The sequence below is a fragment of the Salmo salar genome, chromosome ssa25, assembly GCF_905237065.1.
Source record: "Salmo salar chromosome ssa25, Ssal_v3.1, whole genome shotgun sequence".
Taxonomy (NCBI): Eukaryota; Metazoa; Chordata; class Actinopteri; order Salmoniformes; family Salmonidae; genus Salmo; species Salmo salar.
This window is the reverse complement of record NC_059466.1, coordinates 49,899,788-49,921,237: the sequence shown is the minus strand read 5'-3', so window position 1 is coordinate 49,921,237 and position 21,450 is coordinate 49,899,788. Positions and strand designations below refer to the sequence as shown.

The window sequence follows — 21,450 nt, the reverse complement described above, 5'->3', positions numbered from 1 at the left end:
GGAAGGAGATACTGGAGTGATGGAGGTAGATATGTATAGGGGGAAGGAGACAGGGATACTGGAGTGATGGAGGTAGATATGTATAGGGGAAGGGGACAGGGATACTGGTGTGATGGAGGTAGATATGTATAGGGGGAAGGGGACAGGGATACTGGAGTGATGGAGGTAGATATGTATAGGGGGAAGGGGACAGGGATACTGGTGTGATGGAGGTAGATATGTATAGGGGGAAGGAGACAGGGATACTGGAGGGATGGAGGTAGATATGTATAGGGGACAGGGATACTGGAGTGATGGAGGTAGATATGTATAGGGGTAAGGGGACAGGGATACTGGAGTGATGGAGGTAGATATGTATAGGGGTAAGGGGACAGGGATACTGGAGTGATGGAGGTAGATATGTATAGGGGGAAGGGTGACTAGGCATCGGGATATATAATAAACATTGTAGCAGCAGCGTAAATTATGATTATATGTGAGTGTGTGTAGAGTCAGTATAAATGTGTGTGCTGGAGTGTCAGGGTGTGTGTGTAGAGTCAGTATAAATGTGTGTGCTGGATTGTCAGGGTGTGTGAGTGTGTTATGTGTGTGTGTTGGGGTGTCGTGAGTGTGTTGTGTGTGTGTTAGAGTGTTCGTGTGTGTGACTGTGTAGAGTCCTGTGAGTGAACATAGAGACAGTGTAAAATATAAAGGTCACCTCAGAGTCTGCGTAGCCATTCTGTTAGCTATTTAGCAGTCTTATGGCTTGGGCATAGAAGCTGTTCAGGAGCCTGTTGGTGTCAGACCTGATGCACCGGCATCTTGCCTTGCGGAAGCAGAGAGAAAAGTCTATGGCTTGAGTGCTTCTGTTATGGGGAAAAGTCCACAATGAAACTGACATTAAATGTGAAGAATTATACATTGTTGGCCATCAAGTAGACCAATTAATTTCTATGCCATTGTGGGCTACTATTTTTAATGTATAAATTTTTTATTTCACCTTTATTTAACCAGGTAGGCAAGTTGAGAACAAGTTCTCATTTACAACTGCGACCTGGCCAAGATAAAGCAAAGCAGTTCGACACATACAACAACACAGAGTTACACCTGGAGTAAAACGAAACATACAGTCAATAATACAGTAGAAAAATAAGTCTATATACAATGTGAGCAAATGAGGTGAGATAAGGGAGGTAAAGGCAAAAAAGGCCAAGGTGGCAAAGTAAATACAATATAGCAAGTAAAACACTGGAATGGTAGATTTGCAGTGGAAGAAAGTGCAAAGTAGAAATAATGGGGTGCAAAGGAGCAAAATAAATAAATAAATAAATACAGTAGGGGAAGAGGTAGTTGTTTGGGCTAAATTATAGATGGGCTATGTACAGGTGCAGTGATCTGTGAGCTGCTCTGACAGCTGGTGCTTAAAGCTAGTGAGGGAGATAAGTGTTTCCAGTTTCAGAGATTTTTGTAGTTTGTTCCAGTCACTGGCAGCAGAGAACTGGAAGGAGAGACGGCCAAAGGAGGAATTGGCTTTGGGGGTGACCAGAGATAGCCTACCATTTCACACAATAAATATGTTGAAATTAATGGTTCACCCGATATGGAAGAAAATACCCTCATTGTATAATTTCAAATCCAAAGTGCTGAAGTACAGAGCCAAAACAACAAATAATGTGTCACTGTCCCAACACTTTTGGAGTTCAATGTAGCTCCATTCTTCTCTATTTTATTGTATTATTCTTTTAAAACTCTGCATCTCTGGGAAGTGCTCGTAAGGAGGCGTTTCACGGTAAAATCTACACAAGTTGTATTTGGCGCATCTTAACCAATACAATTTGATTTAATGTTCGACTCTCAAGTGCGCGACGTACGTCATCGATTTTTGGGTCACCAGGCGTGTCCGTATATCATCTGCCTCTCGCTGTTGGTGCTGCGTGGAAATCACCTGGGAACTCGAAAATCTCCGACATCACTGCTTTCTAGATAACTTGGACAGAAACGAGCTCCGATTGGGAAAATTTGTTTTGAACGGTCATTCAACTTGCAATTCCCAGGCGGAAACTCGGGCATCTTTTTAAGAGCTACGAATTTCTTACCCGAAGATCGCCGATGTCATGGTTTGACTTCGTGTTTTTCCGATTTCCCAGTTGTCGTGAAAGCACCATGTGACATGAGACTTGTCATGTGATTTATCAGCTGACCCCTTTTCCACACACGGTAACAGCATGAGAAAACCTTGACGCAAAGGTACAGTTTTGTAGCCGACATTTGAACATTTCCTACGAAACTGTTAATAACATATCTGGTCAAGGCTACTTTTAAATCAGTGTTGCAATCTGTGCTTGTTGACGCGCAACATTGTTTCCAATCAATGACCACAAGAATAATCGCCAAAGGTTTGTTGTATCGAAAGATTTCACAACCTTTTCGACAACAGGTAGATTTATCAGGAGAAGTAATCAGATTAGATTATTTAATGACTGTATGAGAGACTTGTCAGCAAAACAGACCCGTAGTTGAACTTTAAACTGAGACCAGGAAATTGAATGGAGGTAGATTTGTTTCTTTATTCTCTAGGTATGTCCACCACGAATCATGTATATTTAACATAACTCCCAAATAAAACTATGATCCGTGAATTTATTTAGGAAAATAAAACCATAATCCGCAAAAAATATCACAAATGTAACCATTACCCATGAATATGTAAAAAATATATTTCACAAGTATTCACCATAGATCACAAATACATTTATGATCTGTAAATATTCAACATAGCTCACAAATAAAACTACGATTTGAACAAATGTTGAACAATTTGTGAGCGAATGTTAAGAAATCTCTTAACGTTTACATCTGTGGAATGTGCATTTGTGCATTCAGAAAGTGCTTGTGGATCTGTATTCTGTGTTTACAGAATTTTTGTTCATATTCATGGATAATGGTTTCATTTGTGAAATATTTTTTTACATATTCACAGATTATGGTTTCATTTGTGATTTTTTTTTTTTAAACAATTTTATTTTATTGAGGATTTTGGTTTTATTGACCAAATATTTTTTTATGTATTCACAGATCATTGTTTTATTTGTGAGTTATGTTGAATATACACACAGATCGTGGTGGACGTACTTAGAGAATAAATAAACAAATCTCACTCCATAGACCTTGTACCTTGACACCTCCTGAGAACACTTCCTGTTTATGCACGGCCGGCTATGTACTGCTAAAGTAATCTTTGAGGTGTAGGATGAGGTAGCCTATTTAACCCTGAGTGAGTTGTAAACTTTGATCAAAACCTTGTCTTGAAAGATATGAAGAGGAGACTTCTGCTCGTGTCCAACTCAACCCTGCACGGGGGTGGATATCTGGAACATTGTCAACAGCAGATCAAAGACTTTTTCGGAAAGTAAGTATCTAAATCCACTGACTAATACTGACCATCAAAGTGCCTGGACTACTCTAAAAAAATCACACCCCTAAAGACTATGGAAGGAATGCTGTTGTACTGTACACTTACAATCTGACCCTCCTTTACTCTAGCTACTTATACATGTCTCTAGCTACTTAAACATGTCTCTAACCATGTCTAGCTACTTAAACATGTCTCTGACCATGTCTCTAACTACTTATACATGTCTCTAACTACTTAAACATGTCTCTAACTACTTAAACATGTCTCTAGCTACTTAAACATGTCTCTAGCTACTTAAACATGTCTCTAACTACTTAAACATGTCTCTAGCTACTTAAACATGTCTCTAGCTACTTAAACATGTCTCTAACTACTTAAACATGTCTCTAACTACTTAAACATGTCTCTAACTACTTAAACATGTCTCTAACTACTTAAACATGTCTCTAACTACTTAAACATGTCTCTAACCATGTCTCTAGCTACTTAAACATGTCTCTATCTACTTAAACATGTCTCTAGCTACTTAAACATGTCTCTAACTACTTATACCTGTCTCTAGCTACTTATACCTGTCTCTAGCTACTTAAACATGTCTCTAACTACTTATACATATCTCTAGCTACTTATACCTGTCTCTAGCTATGTCTCTAACTACTTATACATGTCTCTAACTACTTATACATGTCTCTAACTACTTAAACATGTCTCTAGCTACTTAAACATGTCTCTAGCTACTTAAACATATCCCTAGCTACTTAAACATGTCTCTAACTACTTAAACATGTCTCTAACTACTTATACATGTCTCTAACTATGTCTCTAACTACTTAAACATGTCTCTAGCTACTTAAACATGTCTCTAGCTACTTAAACATGGCTCTAGCTACTTAAACATGTCTCTAACTACTTATACATGTCTCTAACCATGTCTCTAACTACTTATACATGTCTCTAACTACTTAAACATGTCTCTAGCTACTTAAACATGTATCTAACTACTTAAACATGTCTCTAGCTACTTAAACATGTCTCTAACCATGTCTCTAACTACTTTTACATGTCTCTAACTACTTTTACATGTCTCTAACTACTTCTACATGTCTCTAACGACTTAAACATGTCTCTAGCTACTTAAACATGTCTCTAACCATGTCTCTAGCTACTTATACATGTCTCTAACCATGTCTCTAACTACTTATACATGTCTCTAACCATGTCTCTAACTACGTAAACATGTCTCTAGCTACTTAAACATGTCTCTAACTATGTCTCTAACTACTTATAAATGTCTCTAACTACTTAAACATGTCTCTAACTACTTAAACATGTCTCTACTACTTAAACATGTCTCTAGCTACTTAAACATGTCTCTAACTATTTAAACATGTCTCTAGCTACTTAAACATGTCTCTAACCATGTCTCTAACTACTTAAACATGTCTCTAACTACTTATACATGTCTCTAACTACTTATACATGTCTTGAACTACTTATACATGTCTCTAACTACTTAAACATGTCTCTAACTACTTAAACATGTCTCTAGCTACTTAACCATGTCTCTAACCATGTCTCTAACTACTCAAACATGTCTCTAACTACTTAAACATGTCTCTAACCATGTCTCTAACTACTTAAACATGTCTCTAACTACTTATACATGTCTCTAACCATGTCTCTAGCTACTTAAACATGTCTCTAACTACTTAAACATGTCTCTAACTACTTAAACATGTCTCTAACTACTTAAACATGTCTCTAACTACTCAAACATGTATCTAACAACTTAAACATGTCTCTAGCTACTTAAACATGTCTCTAACCATGTCTCTAACTACTTATACATGTCTCTAACCATGTCTCTAGCTACTTATACATGTCTCTAACCATGTCTCTAGCTACTTATACATGTCTCTAACCATGTCTCTAACTACTTTTACATGTCTCTAACTACTTAAACATGTCTCTAACTACTTAAACATGTCTCTAACTACTTAAACATGTCTCTAACTACTTAAACATGTCTCTAGCTACTTAAACATGTCTCTAACTATTTAAACATGTCTCTAGCTACTTAAACATGTCTCTAACCATGTCTCTAACTACTTTTACATGTCTCTAACTACTTAAACATGTCTCTAACTACTTAAACATGTCTCTAACTACTTAAACATGTCTCTAGCTACTTAAACATGTCTCTAACTATTTAAACATGTCTCTAGCTACTTAAACATGTCTCTAACCATGTCTCTAACTACTTATACATGTATCTAACTACTTATACATGTCTCTAACTACTTAAACATGTCTCTAACTACTTATACATGTCTCTAACCATGTCTCTAGCTACTTATACATGTCTCTAACTACTTAAACATGTCTCTAACTACTTAAACATGTCTCTAACTACTTAAACATGTCTCTAACCATGTCTCTAACTACTCAAACATGTCTCTAACTACTTAAACATGTCTCTAGCTACTTAAACATGTCTCTAACCATGTCTATAACTACTTATACATGTCTCTAACCATGTCTCTAGCTACTTATACATGTCTCTAACCATGTCTCTAACTACTTATACATGTCTCTAACCATGTCTCTAACTACTTTTACATGTCTCTAACTACTTATACATGTCTCGAACTACTTAAACATGTCTCGAACTACTTAAACATGTCTCTAACTACTTAAACATGTCTCTAACTACTTATACATGTCTCTAACTACTTATACATGTCTTGAACTACTTATACATGTCTCTAACTACTTAAACATGTCTCTAACTACTTAAACATGTCTCTAACCATGTCTCTAACTACTTAAACATGTCTCTAACCATGTCTCTAGCTACTTAAACATGTCTCTATCTACTTAAACATGTCTCTAGCTACTTAAACATGTCTCTAACTACTTATACCTGTCTCTAGCTACTTATACCTGTCTCTAGCTACTTAAACATGTCTCTAACTACTTATACATATCTCTAGCTACTTATACCTGTCTCTAGCTATGTCTCTAACTACTTATACATGTCTCTAACTACTTAAACATGTCTCTAGCTACTTAAACATGTCTCTAGCTACTTAAACATATCCCTAGCTACTTAAACATGTCTCTAACTACTTAAACATGTCTCTAACTACTTATACATGTCTCTAGCTACTTAAACATGTCTCTAACTACTTAAACATGTCTCTAACTACTTAAACATGTCTCTAGCTACTTAAACATGTCTCTAGCTACTTAAACATGTCTAACTACTTAAACATGTCTATAGCTACTTAAACATGTCTCTAACTACTTAAACATGGCTCTAGCTACTTAAACATGTCTCTAACTACTTATACATGTCTCTAACCATGTCTCTAACTACGTATACATGTCTCTAACTACTTAAACATGTCTCTAGCTACTTAAACATGTATCTAACTACTTAAACATGTATCTAACTACTTAAACATGTCTCTAGCTACTTAAACATGTCTCTAACCATGTCTCTAACTACTTTTACATGTCTCTAACTACTTCTACATGTCTCTAACTACTTAAACATGTCTCTAGCTACTTAAACATGTATCTAACTACTTAAACATGTCTCTAACCATGTCTCTAGCTACTTATACATGTCTCTAACCATGTCTCTAACTACTTATACATGTCTCTAACCATGTCTCTAACTACTTAAACATGTCTCTAGCTACTTAAACATGTCTCTAACTATGTCTCTAACTACTTATACATGTCTCTAACTACTTAAACATGTCTCTAACTACTTAAACATGTCTCTAACTACTTAAACATGTCTCTACTACTTAAACATGTCTCTAGCTACTTAAACATGTCTCTAACTATTTAAACATGTCTCTAGCTACTTAAACATGTCTCTAACCATGTCTCTAACTACTTAAACATGTCTCTAACTACTTATACATGTCTCTAACTACTTATACATGTCTTGAACTACTTATACATGTCTCTAACTACTTAAACATGTCTCTAACTACTTAAACATGTCTCTAGCTACTTAACCATGTCTCTAACCATGTCTCTAACTACTTAAACATGTCTCTAACAATGTCTCTAACTACTTAAACATGTCTCTAACTACTTATACATGTCTCTAACCATGTCTCTAGCTACTTAAACATGTCTCTAACTACTTAAACATGTCTCTAACTACTTAAACATGTCTCTAACTACTCAAACATGTATCTAACAACTTAAACATGTCTCTAGCTACTTAAACATGTCTCTAACCATGTCTCTAGCTACTTATACATGTCTCTAACCATGTCTCTAGCTACTTATACATGTCTCTAACCATGTCTCTAACTACTTTTACATGTATCTAACTACTTATACATGTCTCTAACTACTTAAACATGTCTCTAACTACTTAAACATGTCTCTAGCTACTTAAACATATCTCTAACTATTTAAACATGTCTCTAGCTACTTAAACATGTCTCTAACCATGTCTCTAACTACTTAAACATGTATCTAACTACTTATACATGTCTCTAACTACTTAAACATGTCTCTAACTACTTATACATGTCTCTAACCATGTCTCTAGCTACTTAAACATGTCTCTAACTACTTAAACATGTCTCTAACTACTTAAACATGTCTCTAACTACTTAAACATGTCTCTAACCATGTCTCTAACTACTCAAACATGTCTCTAACTACTTAAACATGTCTCTAGCTACTTAAACATGTCTCTAACCATGTCTATAACTACTTATACATGTCTCTAACCATGTCTCTAGCTACTTATACATGTCTCTAACCATGTCTCTAACTACTTATACATGTCTCTAACCATGTCTCTAACTACTTTTACATGTCTCTAACTACTTATACATGTCTCGAACTACTTAAACATGTCTCTAACTACTTAAACATGTCTCTAACTACTTATACATGTCTCTAACTACTTATACATGTCTTGAACTACTTATACATGTCTCTAACTACTTAAACATGTCTCTAGCTACTTAAACATGTCTCTAACCATGTCTCTAACTACTTATACATGTCTCTAACCATGTCTCTAACTACTCAAACATGTCTCTAACCATGTCTCTAACTACTCAAACATGTCTCTAACTACTTATACATGTCTCTAACCATGTCTCTAGCTATTTAAACATGACTCTAACCATGTCTCTAACTATTCAAACATGTTTCTAACTACTTAAACATGTCTCTAACCATGTCTCTAACTACTCAAACATGTCTCTAACTACTTATACATGTCTCTAACCATGTCTCTAGCTACTTATACATGTCTCTAACCATGTCTCTAACTACTTATACATGTCTCTAACCATGTCTCTAACTACTTTTACATGTCTCTAACTACTTAAACATGTCTCTAACTACTTAAACATGTCTCTAGCTACTTAAACATGTCTCTAGCTACTTAAACATGTCTCTAGCTACTTATACATGTCTCTAACTACTTATACATGTCTCTAACTACTTATACATGTCTCTAACTACTTAAACATGTCTCTAACTACTTATACATGTCTCTAACCATGTCTCTAGCTACTTATACATGTCTCTAACTACTTTAACATGTCTCTAACTACTTAAACATGTCTCTAACTACTTAAACATGTCTCTAACTACTTAAACATGTCTCTAGCTACTTATACATGTCTCTAACTACTTAAACATGTCTCTAACTACTTAAACATGTCTCTAACTACTTAAACATGTCTCTAACTACTTAAACATGTCTCTAGCTACTTAAACATTTCTCTAACCATGTCTCTAACTACTCAAACATGTCTCTAACTACTTAAACATGTCTCTAACCATGTCTCTAACTACTCAAACATGTCTCTAACTACTTATACATGTCTCTAACCATGTCTCTAGCTACTTATACATGTCTCTAACCATGTCTCTAACTACTTATACATGTCTCTAACCATGTCTCTAACTACTTTTACATGTCTCTAACTACTTAAACATGTCTCTAGCTACTTAAACATGTCTCTAGCTACTTAAACATGTCTCTAGCTACTTAAACATGTCTCTAACTACTTATACATGTCTCTAACTACTTATACATGTCTCTAACTACTTAAACATGTCTCTAACTACTTAAACATGTCTCTAGCTACTTAAACATGTCTCTAGCTACTTAAACATGTCTCTAACTACTTATACATGTCTCTAACTACTTATACATGTCTCTAACTACTTATACATGTCTCTAACTACTTAAACATGTCTCTAACTACTTAAACATGTCTCTAACCATGTCTCTACCTACTTATACATGTCTCTAACTACTTAAACATGTCTCTAGCTACTTAAACATGTCTCTAACTACTTAAACATGTCTCTAACTACTTAAACATGAGACATGGATTGTTTATGTTCGACATTTAGAGGTGAATGGCAAGACCAAAGATTGAAGTGCCTTTGAACGGGGTATGGTAGTAGGTGCCAGGCACACCGGTTTATGTAAAGACCTGCAACGCTGCTGGATTTTTCACGCTCAACAGTTTCCCGTGTGTATTAAGAATGGTCCGCCACCCAAAGGACATCCAGCCAACTCGACACAACTGTGGGAAGCATTAGAGTCGAGATGGGCCAGCAACTCCGTGGAACGCTTTCGACACCTTGTAGAGTTCATGCCCCGACGAATTGAGGCTGTTCTGAGGACAAAAGGGCAAAAGGGTGGTTACAACTCAATACTAGGAAGGTGTTCCTAATGTTTCGTATAGTCAGTGTATAACAGTGTAATGTATTTCTTGCAGAGGTGTGGCGAGGATCTTATTCATCCCCTATGCACTGTGTGATAGAGATGGCTACGCAAAGACTGCCAGGGACAAGTTCAACAGTTTGGGTACGTCTTTTACACTGGTCCATTCCTTTACACAGCCCTACTGCTGTGTGTCTGGAATATCTCAGGCCCAATCCCAAATCAATCAAATAACTCAGGCCCAATCCCAAATATATCAAATATATCAGGCTCAATCCCAAATCAATCAAATATATCAGGCCTAATCCCAAATCAATCAAATAACTCAGGCCCAATCCCAAATCAATCAAATATATCAGGCCCAATCCCAAATCAATCAAATATATCAGGCTCAATCCCAAATCAATCAAATAACTCAGGCCCAATCCCAAATCAATCAAATATCTCAGGCCTAATCCCAAATCAATCAAATATATCAGGCCCAATCCCAAATCAATCAAATATATCAGGCTCAATCCCAAATCAATCAAATAACTCAGGCCCAATCCCAAATCAATCAAATATCTCAGGCCTAATCCCAAATCAATCAAATATATCAGGCCCAATCCCAAATCAATCAAATATCTCAGGCCCAATCCCAAATCAATCAAGTAACTCAGGCCCAATCCCAAATCAATCCCTAGACCCTATGCTTTATGCTCTTGTGGAGATCTGAGAGGAATTGATTGATATAAGCACATTTCGCTTAACACTTGTCAAACCCTCTCTCTTAGACGTTATCAGGTGCAGTGTGCGTAGTAAGGACTAGGGTGTCGATGTGAGACAGGTTATCGGTTGTTCTAATGTGAGTGGTTGTCTGTTTGTCTGACAGGTTATGAGGTGGACAGCATACACGAGGCCTCTGACCCAGTGGAAGCTGTAAGGAAGGCTGAGGGTATATTTATAGGTGAGGAGCGGACCTTGAGCTCGTACTTCAGCACCTCATAGGGCCTCTCAAATATGAAATAAAAAACCATAGGCCTACATACAGTAGGTGTCATTGAAGGAATGCTATTGTAGGCGTGTACTGCAAGAGTTAAAGTAATCTACACACCAGTACACAGATTGACTACATGTTAAGAAGGTAGTAGGATGGTATACAGTGTAATAAAGTAGGATGGTATACAGTGTAATAAAGTAGGATGGTATACAGTGTAATAAAGTAGGACGGTATACAGTGTAATAAAGTAGGCTGGTATACAGTGTAATAAAGTAGAACGGTATACAGTAGCATGGTATACAGTGTAATAAAGTAGGATGTATACAGTGTAATAAAGTAGGATGTATACAGTGTAATAAAGTAGGACGGTATACAGTGTAATAAAGTAGGATGTATACAGTGTAATAAGGTAGGACGGTATACAGTAGGACGGTATAAAGTGTAATAAAGTAGGATTGGTATACAGTGTAATAAAGTAGGATGTATACAGTGTAATAAAGTAGGACGGTATACAGTGTAATAAAGTAGGACTGTATACAGTGTAATAAAGTAGGACGGTATACAGTGTAATAAAGTAGGACGGTATACAGTGTAATAAAGTGGGACGGTATACAGTGTAATAAAGTAGGACGGTATACAGTGTAATAAAGTAGGACGGTATACAGTGTAATATAGTAGGACGGTATACAGTGTAATAAAGTAGAACGGTATACAGTGTAATATAGTAGGACGGTATACAGTGTAATAAAGTAGGACGGTATACAGTGTAATATAGTAGGACGGTATACAGTGTAATAAAGTAGGTTTTGGTATACAGTAATAAAGTCATAACAGTTGTTCTCTTTATAGGCGGTGGCAACACATTCCGTCTGCTGAAATGTCTCTACGACAACAATGTGCTGTCTGAGATCAACAAGAGGGTTCTGCAGGTCAGACTGATAACATTTGTTTGTTTGAGCAGTGTTCCCCAAAACCTGTCCTCAGGTACTACAGCTGTTCCACTCTGATAGCCTATATTCCAGAACTGGCACACCTGAATGGCTGGCAGTAGTTTAGGTAGTTTTTGGGAAACACTGTCTCAGATTAAACTGTCATTTCACAATATTTACAGTTGATTCCTGCATGTACAGACGTTGTTCTTACTGTCAGCTGATATAGCCAATAGAGAGAGCCCATGAGCGGAATAAATAACTGAATGATTGTATATCCTGCTAAATCTTATGCCCCAGAATGGTGAGCCCACATGGGCTCCAGGGCCGGTACTAACGTCTCCACCACCTAACCCCTACAGTAACCCTAACCCCTACAGTAACCCCTACAGTAACCCTAACCCCTACAGTAACCCTACAGTAACCCTACAGTAACCCCTACAGTAACCCCTACAGTAACCCCAACCTACAGTAACCCCAACCTACAGTAACCCTAACCTACAGTAACCCTACAGTAACCCTACAGTAACCCCTACAGTACCCCTACAGTAACCCCTACAGTAACCCCTACAGTAACCCCTACAGTAACCCTACAGTAACCCCTACAGTAACCCCTACAGTAACCCCTACAGTAACCCCAACAGTAACCCTACAGTAACCCTACAGTAACCCCTACAGTAACCCTACAGTAACCCTACAGTAACCCCTACAGTAACCCCTACAGTAACCCCTACAGTAACCCCAACAGTAACCCTACAGTAACTCTACAGTAACCCCTACAGTAACCCTACAGTAACCCTACAGTAACCCCTACAGTAACCCCTACAGTAACCCCAACAGTAACCCTACAGTAACCCTACAGTAACCCCTACACTAACCCCAACAGTAACCCCAACAGTAACCCCAACAGTAACCCTACAGTAACCCCACAGTAACCCTACAGTAACCCTAACCTACAGTAACCCTACAGTAACCCTACAGTAACCCTAACCTACAGTAACCCTAACCTACAGTAACCCCTACAGTAACCCCTACAGTAACCCTACAGTAACCCTACAGTAACCCTAACCTACAGTAACCCTAACCTACAGTAACCCCTACAGTAACCCCTACAGTAACCCTAACCTACAGTAACCCTACAGTAACCCTACAGTAACCCCTACAGTAACCCCTACAGTAACCCTAACCTACAGTAACCCTAACCTACAGTAACCCCTACAGTAACCCCTACAGTAACCCTAACCTACAGTAACCCTACAGTAACCCTACAGTAACCCCTACAGTAACCCCTACAGTAACCCGACAGTAGCCCCTACAGTAACCCTAACCTACAGTAACCCTAACCTACAGTAACTCTACAGTAACCCCTACAGTAACTCTACAGTAACCCCTACAGTAACCCTAACCCCAACAGTAACCCTACAGTAACCCTAGAGTAACACTACAGTAACCCTACAGTAACCCTAACCCCTACAGTAACCCCTACAGTAACCCTACAGTAACCCCTACAGTAACCCTACAGTACCCCTACAGTAACCCTACAGTAACCCTACAGTAACTCTACAGTAACCCTAACCTACAGTAACCCTACAGTAACCCTAACCCCAACCCCAACAGTAACCCCTACAGTAACCCCTACAGTAACCTTACAGTAACCCTACAGTAACCCTAACCCCTACAGTAACCCTACAGTAACCCCTACAGTAACCCTACAGTAACCCCAACACTAACCCTACAGTAACTCTACAGTAACCCCTACAGTAACCCTAACCCCAACAGTAACCCCTACAGTAACCCCTACAGTAACCCCTACAGTAACCCTACAGTAACCCCTACAGTAACCCTACAGTAACCCTAACCCCTACAGTAACCTCTACAGTAATCTCTACAGTAACCTCTACAGTAACCCTACAGTAACCCTAACCCCAACAGTAACCTCTACAGTAACCTCTACAGTAACACTACAGTAACCCTAACCCCTACAGTAACCCTACAGTAACCCTACAGTAACCCCTACAGTAACCCTAACCTACAGTAACCCTACAGTAACCCTAACCTACAGTAACCTTACAGTAACCCTAACCTACAGTAACCCTAACCTCTACAGTAACCTCTACAGTAACCTCTACAGTAACCTCTACAGTAACCCTAACCTACAGTAACCCTAACCTACAGTAACCCTAACTCTACAGTAACCCTAACCTACAGTAACCCCTACAGTAACTATCTCTGTTATAACTCCAGGATGGTGTTCCCTACAGTAACTCTCTCTGTTATAACTCCAGGATGGTGTTCCCTACAGTAACTCTCTCTGTTATAACTCCAGGATGGTGTTCCCTACAGTAACTCTCTGTTATAACTCCAGGATGGTGTTCCCTACAGTAACTCTCTGTTATAACTCCAGGATGGTGTTCCCTACAGTAACTCTCTGTTATAACTCCAGGATGGTGTTCCCTACAGTAACTCTCTCTGTTATAACTCCAGGATGGTGTTCCCTACAGTAACTCTCTGTTATAACTCCAGGATGGTGTTCCCTACAGTAACTCTCTGTTATAACTCCAGGATGGTGTTCCCTACAGTAACTCTCTGTTATAACTCCAGGATGGTGTTCCCTACAGTAACTCTCTCTGTTATAACTCCAGGATGGTGTTCCCTACAGTAACTCTCTGTTATAACTCCAGGATGGTGTTCCCTACAGTAACTCTCTCTGTTATAACTCCAGGATGGTGTTCCCTACAGTAACTCTCTGTTATAACTCCAGGATGGTGTTCCCTACAGTAACTCTCTGTTATAACTCCAGGATGGTGTTCCCTACAGTAACTCTCTCTGTTATAACTCCAGGATGGTGTTCCCTACAGTAACTCTCTCTGTTATAACTCCAGGATGGTGTTCCCTACAGTAACTCTCTGTTATAACTCCAGGATGGTGTTCCCTACAGTAACTCTCTCTGTTATAACTCCAGGATGGTGTTCCCTACAGTAACTCTCTCTGTTATAACTCCAGGATGGTGTTCCCTACAGTAACTCTCTGTTATAACTCCAGGATGGTGTTCCCTACAGTAACTCTCTGTTATAACTCCAGGATGGTGTTCCCTACAGTAACTCTCTGTTATAACTCCAGGATGGTGTTCCCTACAGTAACTCTCTCTGTTATAACTCCAGGATGGTGTTCCCTACAGTAACTCTCTCTGTTATAACTCCAGGATGGTGTTCCCTACAGTAACTCTCTCTGTTATAACTCCAGGATGGTGTTCCCTACAGTAACTCTCTGTTATAACTCCAGGATGGTGTTCCCTACAGTAACTCTCTCTGTTATAACTCCAGGATGGTGTTCACTACAGTAACTCTCTGTTATAACTCCAGGATGGTGTTCCCTACAGTAACTCTCTCTGTTATAACTCCAGGATGGTGTTCACTACAGTAACTCTCTCTGTTATAACTCCAGGATGGTGTTCCCTACAGTAACTCTCTGTTATAACTCCAGGATGGTGTTCCCTACAGTAATCTCTCTGTTATAACTCCAGGATGGTGTTCCCTACAGTAACTCTCTGTTATAACTCCAGGATGGTGTTCCCTACAGTAACTCTCTCTGTTTTAACTCCAGGATGGTGTTCCCTACAGTAACTCTCTGTTATAACTCCAGGATGGTGTTCCCTACAGTAACTCTCTCTGTTATAACTCCAGGATGGTGTTCCCTACAGTAACTCTCTGTTATAACTCCAGGATGGTGTTCCCTACAGTAACTCTCTGTTATAACTCCAGGATGGTGTTCCCTACAGTAACTCTCTGTTATAACTCCAGGATGGTGTTCCCTACAGTAACTCTCTGTTATAACTCCAGGATGGTGTTCCCTACAGTAACTCTCTGTTATAACTCCAGGATGGTGTTCCCTACAGTAACTCTCTCTGTTATAACTCCAGGATGGTGTTCCCTACAGTAACTCTCTCTGTTATAACTCCAGGATGGTGTTCCCTACAGTAACTCTCTGTTATAACTCCAGGATGGTGTTCCCTACAGTAACTCTCTCTGTTTTAACTCCAGGATGGTGTTCCCTACAGTAACTCTCTGTTATAACTCCAGGATGGTGTTCCCTACAGTAACTCTCTCTGTTATAACTCCAGGATGGTGTTCCCTACAGTAACTCTCTGTTATAACTCCAGGATGGTGTTCCCTACAGTAACTCTCTCTGTTATAACTCCAGGATGGTGTTCCCTACAGTAACTCTCTCTGTTATAACTCCAGGATGGTGTTCCCTACAGTAACTATCTCTGTTATAACTCCAGGATGGTGTTCCCTACAGTAACTCTCTGTTATAACTCCAGGATGGTGTTCCCTACAGTAACTCTCTGTTATAACTCCAGGATGGTGTTCCCTACAGTAACTCTCTGTTATAACTCCAGGATGGTGTTCCCTACAGTAACTCTCTCTGTTATAACTCCAGGATGGTGTTCCCTACAGTAACTCTCTCTGTTATAACTCCAGGATGGTGTTCCCTACAGTAACTCTCTCTGTTATAACTCCAGGATGGTGTTCCCTACAGTAACTCTCTCTGTTATAACTCCAGGATGGTGTTCCCTACAGTAACTCTCTGTTATAACTCCAGGATGGTGTTCCCTACAGTAACTCTCTGTTATAACTCCAGGATGGTGTTCCCTACAGTAACTCTCTCTGTTATAACTCCAGGATGGTGTTCCCTACAGTAACTCTCTGTTATAACTCCAGGATGGTGTTCCCTACAGTAACTCTCTGTTATAACTCCAGGATGGTGTTCCCTACAGTAACTCTCTGTTATAACTCCAGGATGGTGTTCCCTACAGTAACTCTCTGTTATAACTCCAGGATGGTGTTCCCTACAGTAACTCTCTCTGTTATAACTCCAGGATGGTGTTCCCTACAGTAACTCTCTGTTATAACTCCAGGATGGTGTTCCCTACAGTAACTCTCTGTTATAACTCCAGGATGGTGTTCCCTACATGGGTTCCAGTGCTGGCACCAACGTCTCCACTGTCAGCATCAACACTACCAACGACATGCCTATCGTGTACCCGCCCTCCTTCAATGCCATTGGTTTAGTGCCTTTCAACATCAACCCTCACTTCCTGGATACGGACCCTAACAGCAGACACATGGGAGTGAGTTGTACAGTGTAGTATTAAATAGCAGAGTATCAGTTCAGTATAGTTATTGATGAAAATAGTAGGGCTGGTTTCTCTGACAAATATTCAATGGTTATCCTGAATGTAGAATCTCCATTGAAAATGCTTTTGTAGTCTGGGACTAGGTTCATTTGTGTCTGGGAACCGTAGTGCCTTTAAAGGAAGCTGGTGTAAGGTCAAAATGTCAACCTGTCTTTTGTTTTTTTTTCCTTCTTCTCCCCAGGAGACACGAGAGCAGAGGATCATTCAGTACCATGAGGAACCTGACACTACATCTGTTCTGGTGAGTCTGAGAGATAAAGATTGAACCTGACACTCCATCTGTTCTGGTGAGTCTGAGAGATAAAGATTGAACCATGAGGAACCTGACACTCCATCTGTTCTGGTGAGTCTGAGAGATAAAGATTGAACCACGAGGAGTCTGAGAGATAAAGATTGAACCACGAGGAGTCTGAGAGATAAAGATTGAACCACGAGGAGTCTGAGAGATAAAGATTGAACCACGAGGAGTCTGAGAGATAAAGATTGAACCACGAGGAGTCTGAGAGAAAAAAACCAGAGGAGTTGAGAGATAAAGATTGAACCACGAGGAGTCTGAGGAGATTGAACCACGAGGAGTCTGAGGGTGAAGGGAGTCTGAGGAAAGATGAACCACGAGGAGTCTGAGAGATAAAGATTGAACCACGAGGAGTCTGACCTCCATCTGTTCTGGTGTCAGAGAGAGATTGTATTCTACATAGTATTAGGCTATGCTTGCACTGATTGTTGATTTGTCTTAGGGCTTGAGAGAGGGCTCCATGTTGCTAGTAGAAGGAAACAAGGCTACTCTACTGGGCACCTGCAAGGCACGGCTGTTCACCAGGTAACACCAATCATCTCTCTCACTCACACAGGTCCAATAAAGCACAAAACAAGTTTAACACAATAAAGCAGGCTAAAATGTCTCTTCTATAGTTGTGTATGTTGCCTAACACTAGTAAATAACTAGGGGTTATGTGATCCTGTCTCTCTCTCAGCCTGTGTTTGTGTTTCAGGGGGAAGCCAACAACAGAATTTGAATCTGGCAGTGACCTCAGCTTCTTGCTGACAGACAGACAGTAAAAAGAAAAAGTTGTACTTCTCCACACCCAGCAAGACTGATTCAGATCCTTTCAAGTGGAAATGTACTTACCGGTTTATGATATCAAAATAAATATTATTACCCCAAAAAATGAATTGTCTTATGTATAAATTGTGTTGGGAGGGAGATATAATTTTACTAAGGTAAGTTTATGGGAATTTAGGCTAGTTGTTAAATGTTTCATAAATCATCTATGAACACAGTTCATCAGATAACTTTTCGTGCACTAAAAGTTATCAGGATCACAGCCGATAATGTGGCAACAAGTATAAAAGCAGGGCACAGAGAAATGCTTATGGTTTTAGACATTTTAATTTAGGAAAGATCAAAACTTTGTCAGCTCAACCAGATATGTGGGGAAGGAATACATCACCATTTCCAATATTATCTTAAAAAAAAAAAAGGATGAACAAGGAACAACTTGAAATCAATTGAAAAAAAAATGTCTGGTAAAATTACAACTAGGTCTGTAACATAAAACTTGCTTTAAGATAAATAATAAAACCAAAGTGTGAAGAAACAGATGAAGCAGTGGGTGATGGGTAATGTTTCATTAGATATTATAGTGCTCTGATACAAAAAAAAAAAATGAAGTGCCATGTTGATTACCCAATATGGGTAAATTTCGTCCTTTTATACAAACTGATTTGTATGTCCCTACGTATAATCCTGTATCTGGAGAGTGGAAAATTACCCGGAATGTCATCAATTGCAGAAGCATAACAGAACATACAATACGTCCATATTAACACCTTGCAGTGCCCATTCAAAAACACATGTCATGTATTGTCATTGAAGACAATACAGCATTGTTATTGATAACTCTTCCACCTCATATCATCCTTGCAGTCTCGAATTCACATTGTTGTAGCAAGCAATTCATTTAAAAACTGAAAGTCCAAGTGCACTAAAAGATGCTGAACAATAACCAGAAGATCGGGAGTCCTTTTAAAAAAAAATATGATTTACATCAGCATTTTAATATCAAATGACTTGTTTGTTCTTCCCAGCCATGTCATACAGCAGTGTTGTCTAAATATATGCAAGAGGAGCAGTAGACTACAGGGCTTCAGGATGCAGGTACGGGGCTTCAGGATGCAGGTACAGGGCTTCAGGATTCAGGTACAGGGCTTCAGGATGCAGGTACAGGGTACAGTGTACAGGGCTTCAGGATGCAGATACAAGGTACAGGGCTTCAGGGTACGGGGCTTCAGGATGCAGGTACAAGGTACAGGGCTTCAGGGTACGGGGCTTCAGGATGCAGGTACAATGTACAGGGCTTCAGGGTACAGTGTACAGTGTGAGTATGATTATAAAGAGTAGATGGGACTGTGTGTGTGTACACTGGTGCTTTCCCATCGGGGCTCTGTTCCAAAGTAGTGCACTACATAGGGAACCTATTCAGACACGGGTTATCCGTTGTGTATTTACAGACAGCTACACAGGGTCGTGCGTTAAGAGCCTCGGGGGGAGGGGGGGGGTCTTTCAAGCATCTGTGTTCCTGTCACCGTTCTCCTGCGGCGCCAGCTGCTCCTTCTCCACGCTGTCTTCCTGAGGGGGGCGTACACGCTCGAAGAAACCCAGCTGGAGGGAGGAGGCACAGTCAATTAGGATCCCCCCCAAAAAATAAATCCTCTGAACATTTCTACATTCGTGTGGATTCTACCATGATTGCAGATAATAAGGAATTGCAAAATCGAGGAATAATGATGAGTGAGAAAGTTAGATAACCTCAAAACATGCTTACCTCTCACCATTACCAATAATGGGAGGTTAGCATTTGTTGGGGGGGCTTGATATGTTTTGGGGGGTATCATTTATTGATGTAGTGTTCAGAAACATTATATTCTTACAAAATTACATTATTCATTTCTATTGGAACAATATGATGCAAATACATCCAACCAGTTTGTAGAGTCACCAGCTTGATGTAGTCATTGCGTGCTAAGAATATGGGACCAAATACTCAACTTTTGACTATGACACCTTTAAAATGGGGGGGGGGACGACGACGACTAGATACATAAATTGCTTTAATTTCATAACGGTGAAATATATATATATATATATATATATAAATAAAGGTGACATTCTGTACTGTTGCCTCAAATCCAGACAGACACGCATTTTTCTCTTCACTGTCCAGATAAACACAGAGGGGAGTGTATGTTATATTTTTGTCATTGGTGAATTGCAACCGTTAAATAAAATGGTTTGAAAGAAAGGACTTGACAGGTGAAAACAATATGGCGGAAGCTCATTATTAGGCTTTCAGCTGGTCACTTCTGTCAGAGGGTGGTAAAGAGAAGACATTGGTTTTTAGATACAGTAATGGAGGAAACTGGTCCCTTCTGTCACATCAAGTGGGAGGTAAGGAGAGGTTTTAGATACAGTAATGGTTGGAAGAGCCCAGGAGAGTGGAGAGAAAAACGACAGATTGGAATCTATCATTGGCATGGTTGTGTGTGTGTGTGTGTGTACCTTGTACATGACGAAGATAAGCAAAGCCAGCAGCAGTAGTCCAGCGATCAGGGCCAGGGCCACTACCCACCAAGGGACCGGTTCAGATTCAGATTTCACCCAGATCACTGACATACTCACCTGGAAGATATAATCACAGGGTTTATAATACATATAGAATATGATACACAATGAGACAAAACCATTCAGGACCCCCAATTATATTACCAGCCACAACAAACCATTCAGGAGCCTATGGCAGGGCCCCCAATTATATTACCAGCCACAACAAACCATTCAGGAGCCTATGGCAGGGCCCCCCAATTATATTACCAGCCACAACAAACCATTCAGGAGCCTATGGCAGGGCCCCCAATTATATTACCAGCCACAACAAACCATTCAGGAGCCTATGGCAGGGCCCCCAATTATATTACCAGCCACAACAGCAAGCAATGCAAGTGTAGCCCTAGGACCATGCCTCAGGACTACCTGGTATGATGACTCCTTGCTGTCCCCAGTCCACCTGGCCGTGCTGCTGCTCCAGTTTCAACTGTTCTGCCTGCGGCTATGGAACCCTGACCTGTTCACAGATCTGGCGAAGCGTACCAAAAAATGTCTGCAGCATTGAAGGTCCCCAAGAACACAGTGGCCTCCATCATTCTTAAATGGAAGAAGTT

General features: G+C 39.5%; 2 protein-coding genes across 6 annotated transcripts in view; one reads left to right on the top strand and one right to left on the bottom strand.

Moving 5' to 3' along the window:
• Positions 1-1,937: 1,937 nt before the first annotated feature.
• On the top strand, positions 1,938-18,405 carry si:dkey-69o16.5 (Alpha-aspartyl dipeptidase). Of its 5 annotated transcripts, none has more exons than XM_014174655.2 (9): positions 1,944-2,226; positions 3,292-3,388; positions 10,183-10,271; positions 10,999-11,073; positions 11,956-12,035; positions 16,993-17,166; positions 17,414-17,473; positions 17,970-18,052; positions 18,225-18,405. In XM_014174655.2, exons 2-9 carry the CDS (start codon positions 3,294-3,296, stop codon positions 18,289-18,291), a joined length of 723 nt encoding a protein of 240 aa, XP_014030130.2. In that variant the 5' UTR covers positions 1,944-2,226; positions 3,292-3,293; the 3' UTR covers positions 18,292-18,405.
• A 198-nt stretch (positions 18,406-18,603) lies between these two features.
• LOC106586912 (integrin alpha-V) overlaps positions 18,604-21,450 on the bottom strand; it is an 89,813-nt gene continuing 86,966 nt past the window's right edge. Inside the window, exons 29-30 of the mRNA XM_045707873.1 lie at positions 20,792-20,911; positions 18,604-19,894 (exon numbers count right to left, since the gene is read on the bottom strand). Coding sequence (XP_045563829.1) covers positions 19,796-19,894; positions 20,792-20,911 — 219 coding nt within the window. The 3' untranslated portion in view covers positions 18,604-19,795. The remainder of the gene's footprint in view (positions 19,895-20,791; positions 20,912-21,450) is intronic.

Bases quoted from the DNA above. Each gene is read 5' to 3' on its own strand.
- si:dkey-69o16.5 (XM_014174654.2), top strand. From the start codon at position 2,351: ATGACCACAAGAATAATCGCCAAAG. The intron at 10,272-10,998 runs GTACGTCTTTTA...TTTGTCTGACAG, and splicing joins GGACAAGTTCAACAGTTTGG to GTTATGAGGTGGACAGCATA. The intron at 17,167-17,413 runs GTGAGTTGTACA...TCTTCTCCCCAG, and splicing joins CTAACAGCAGACACATGGGA to GAGACACGAGAGCAGAGGAT.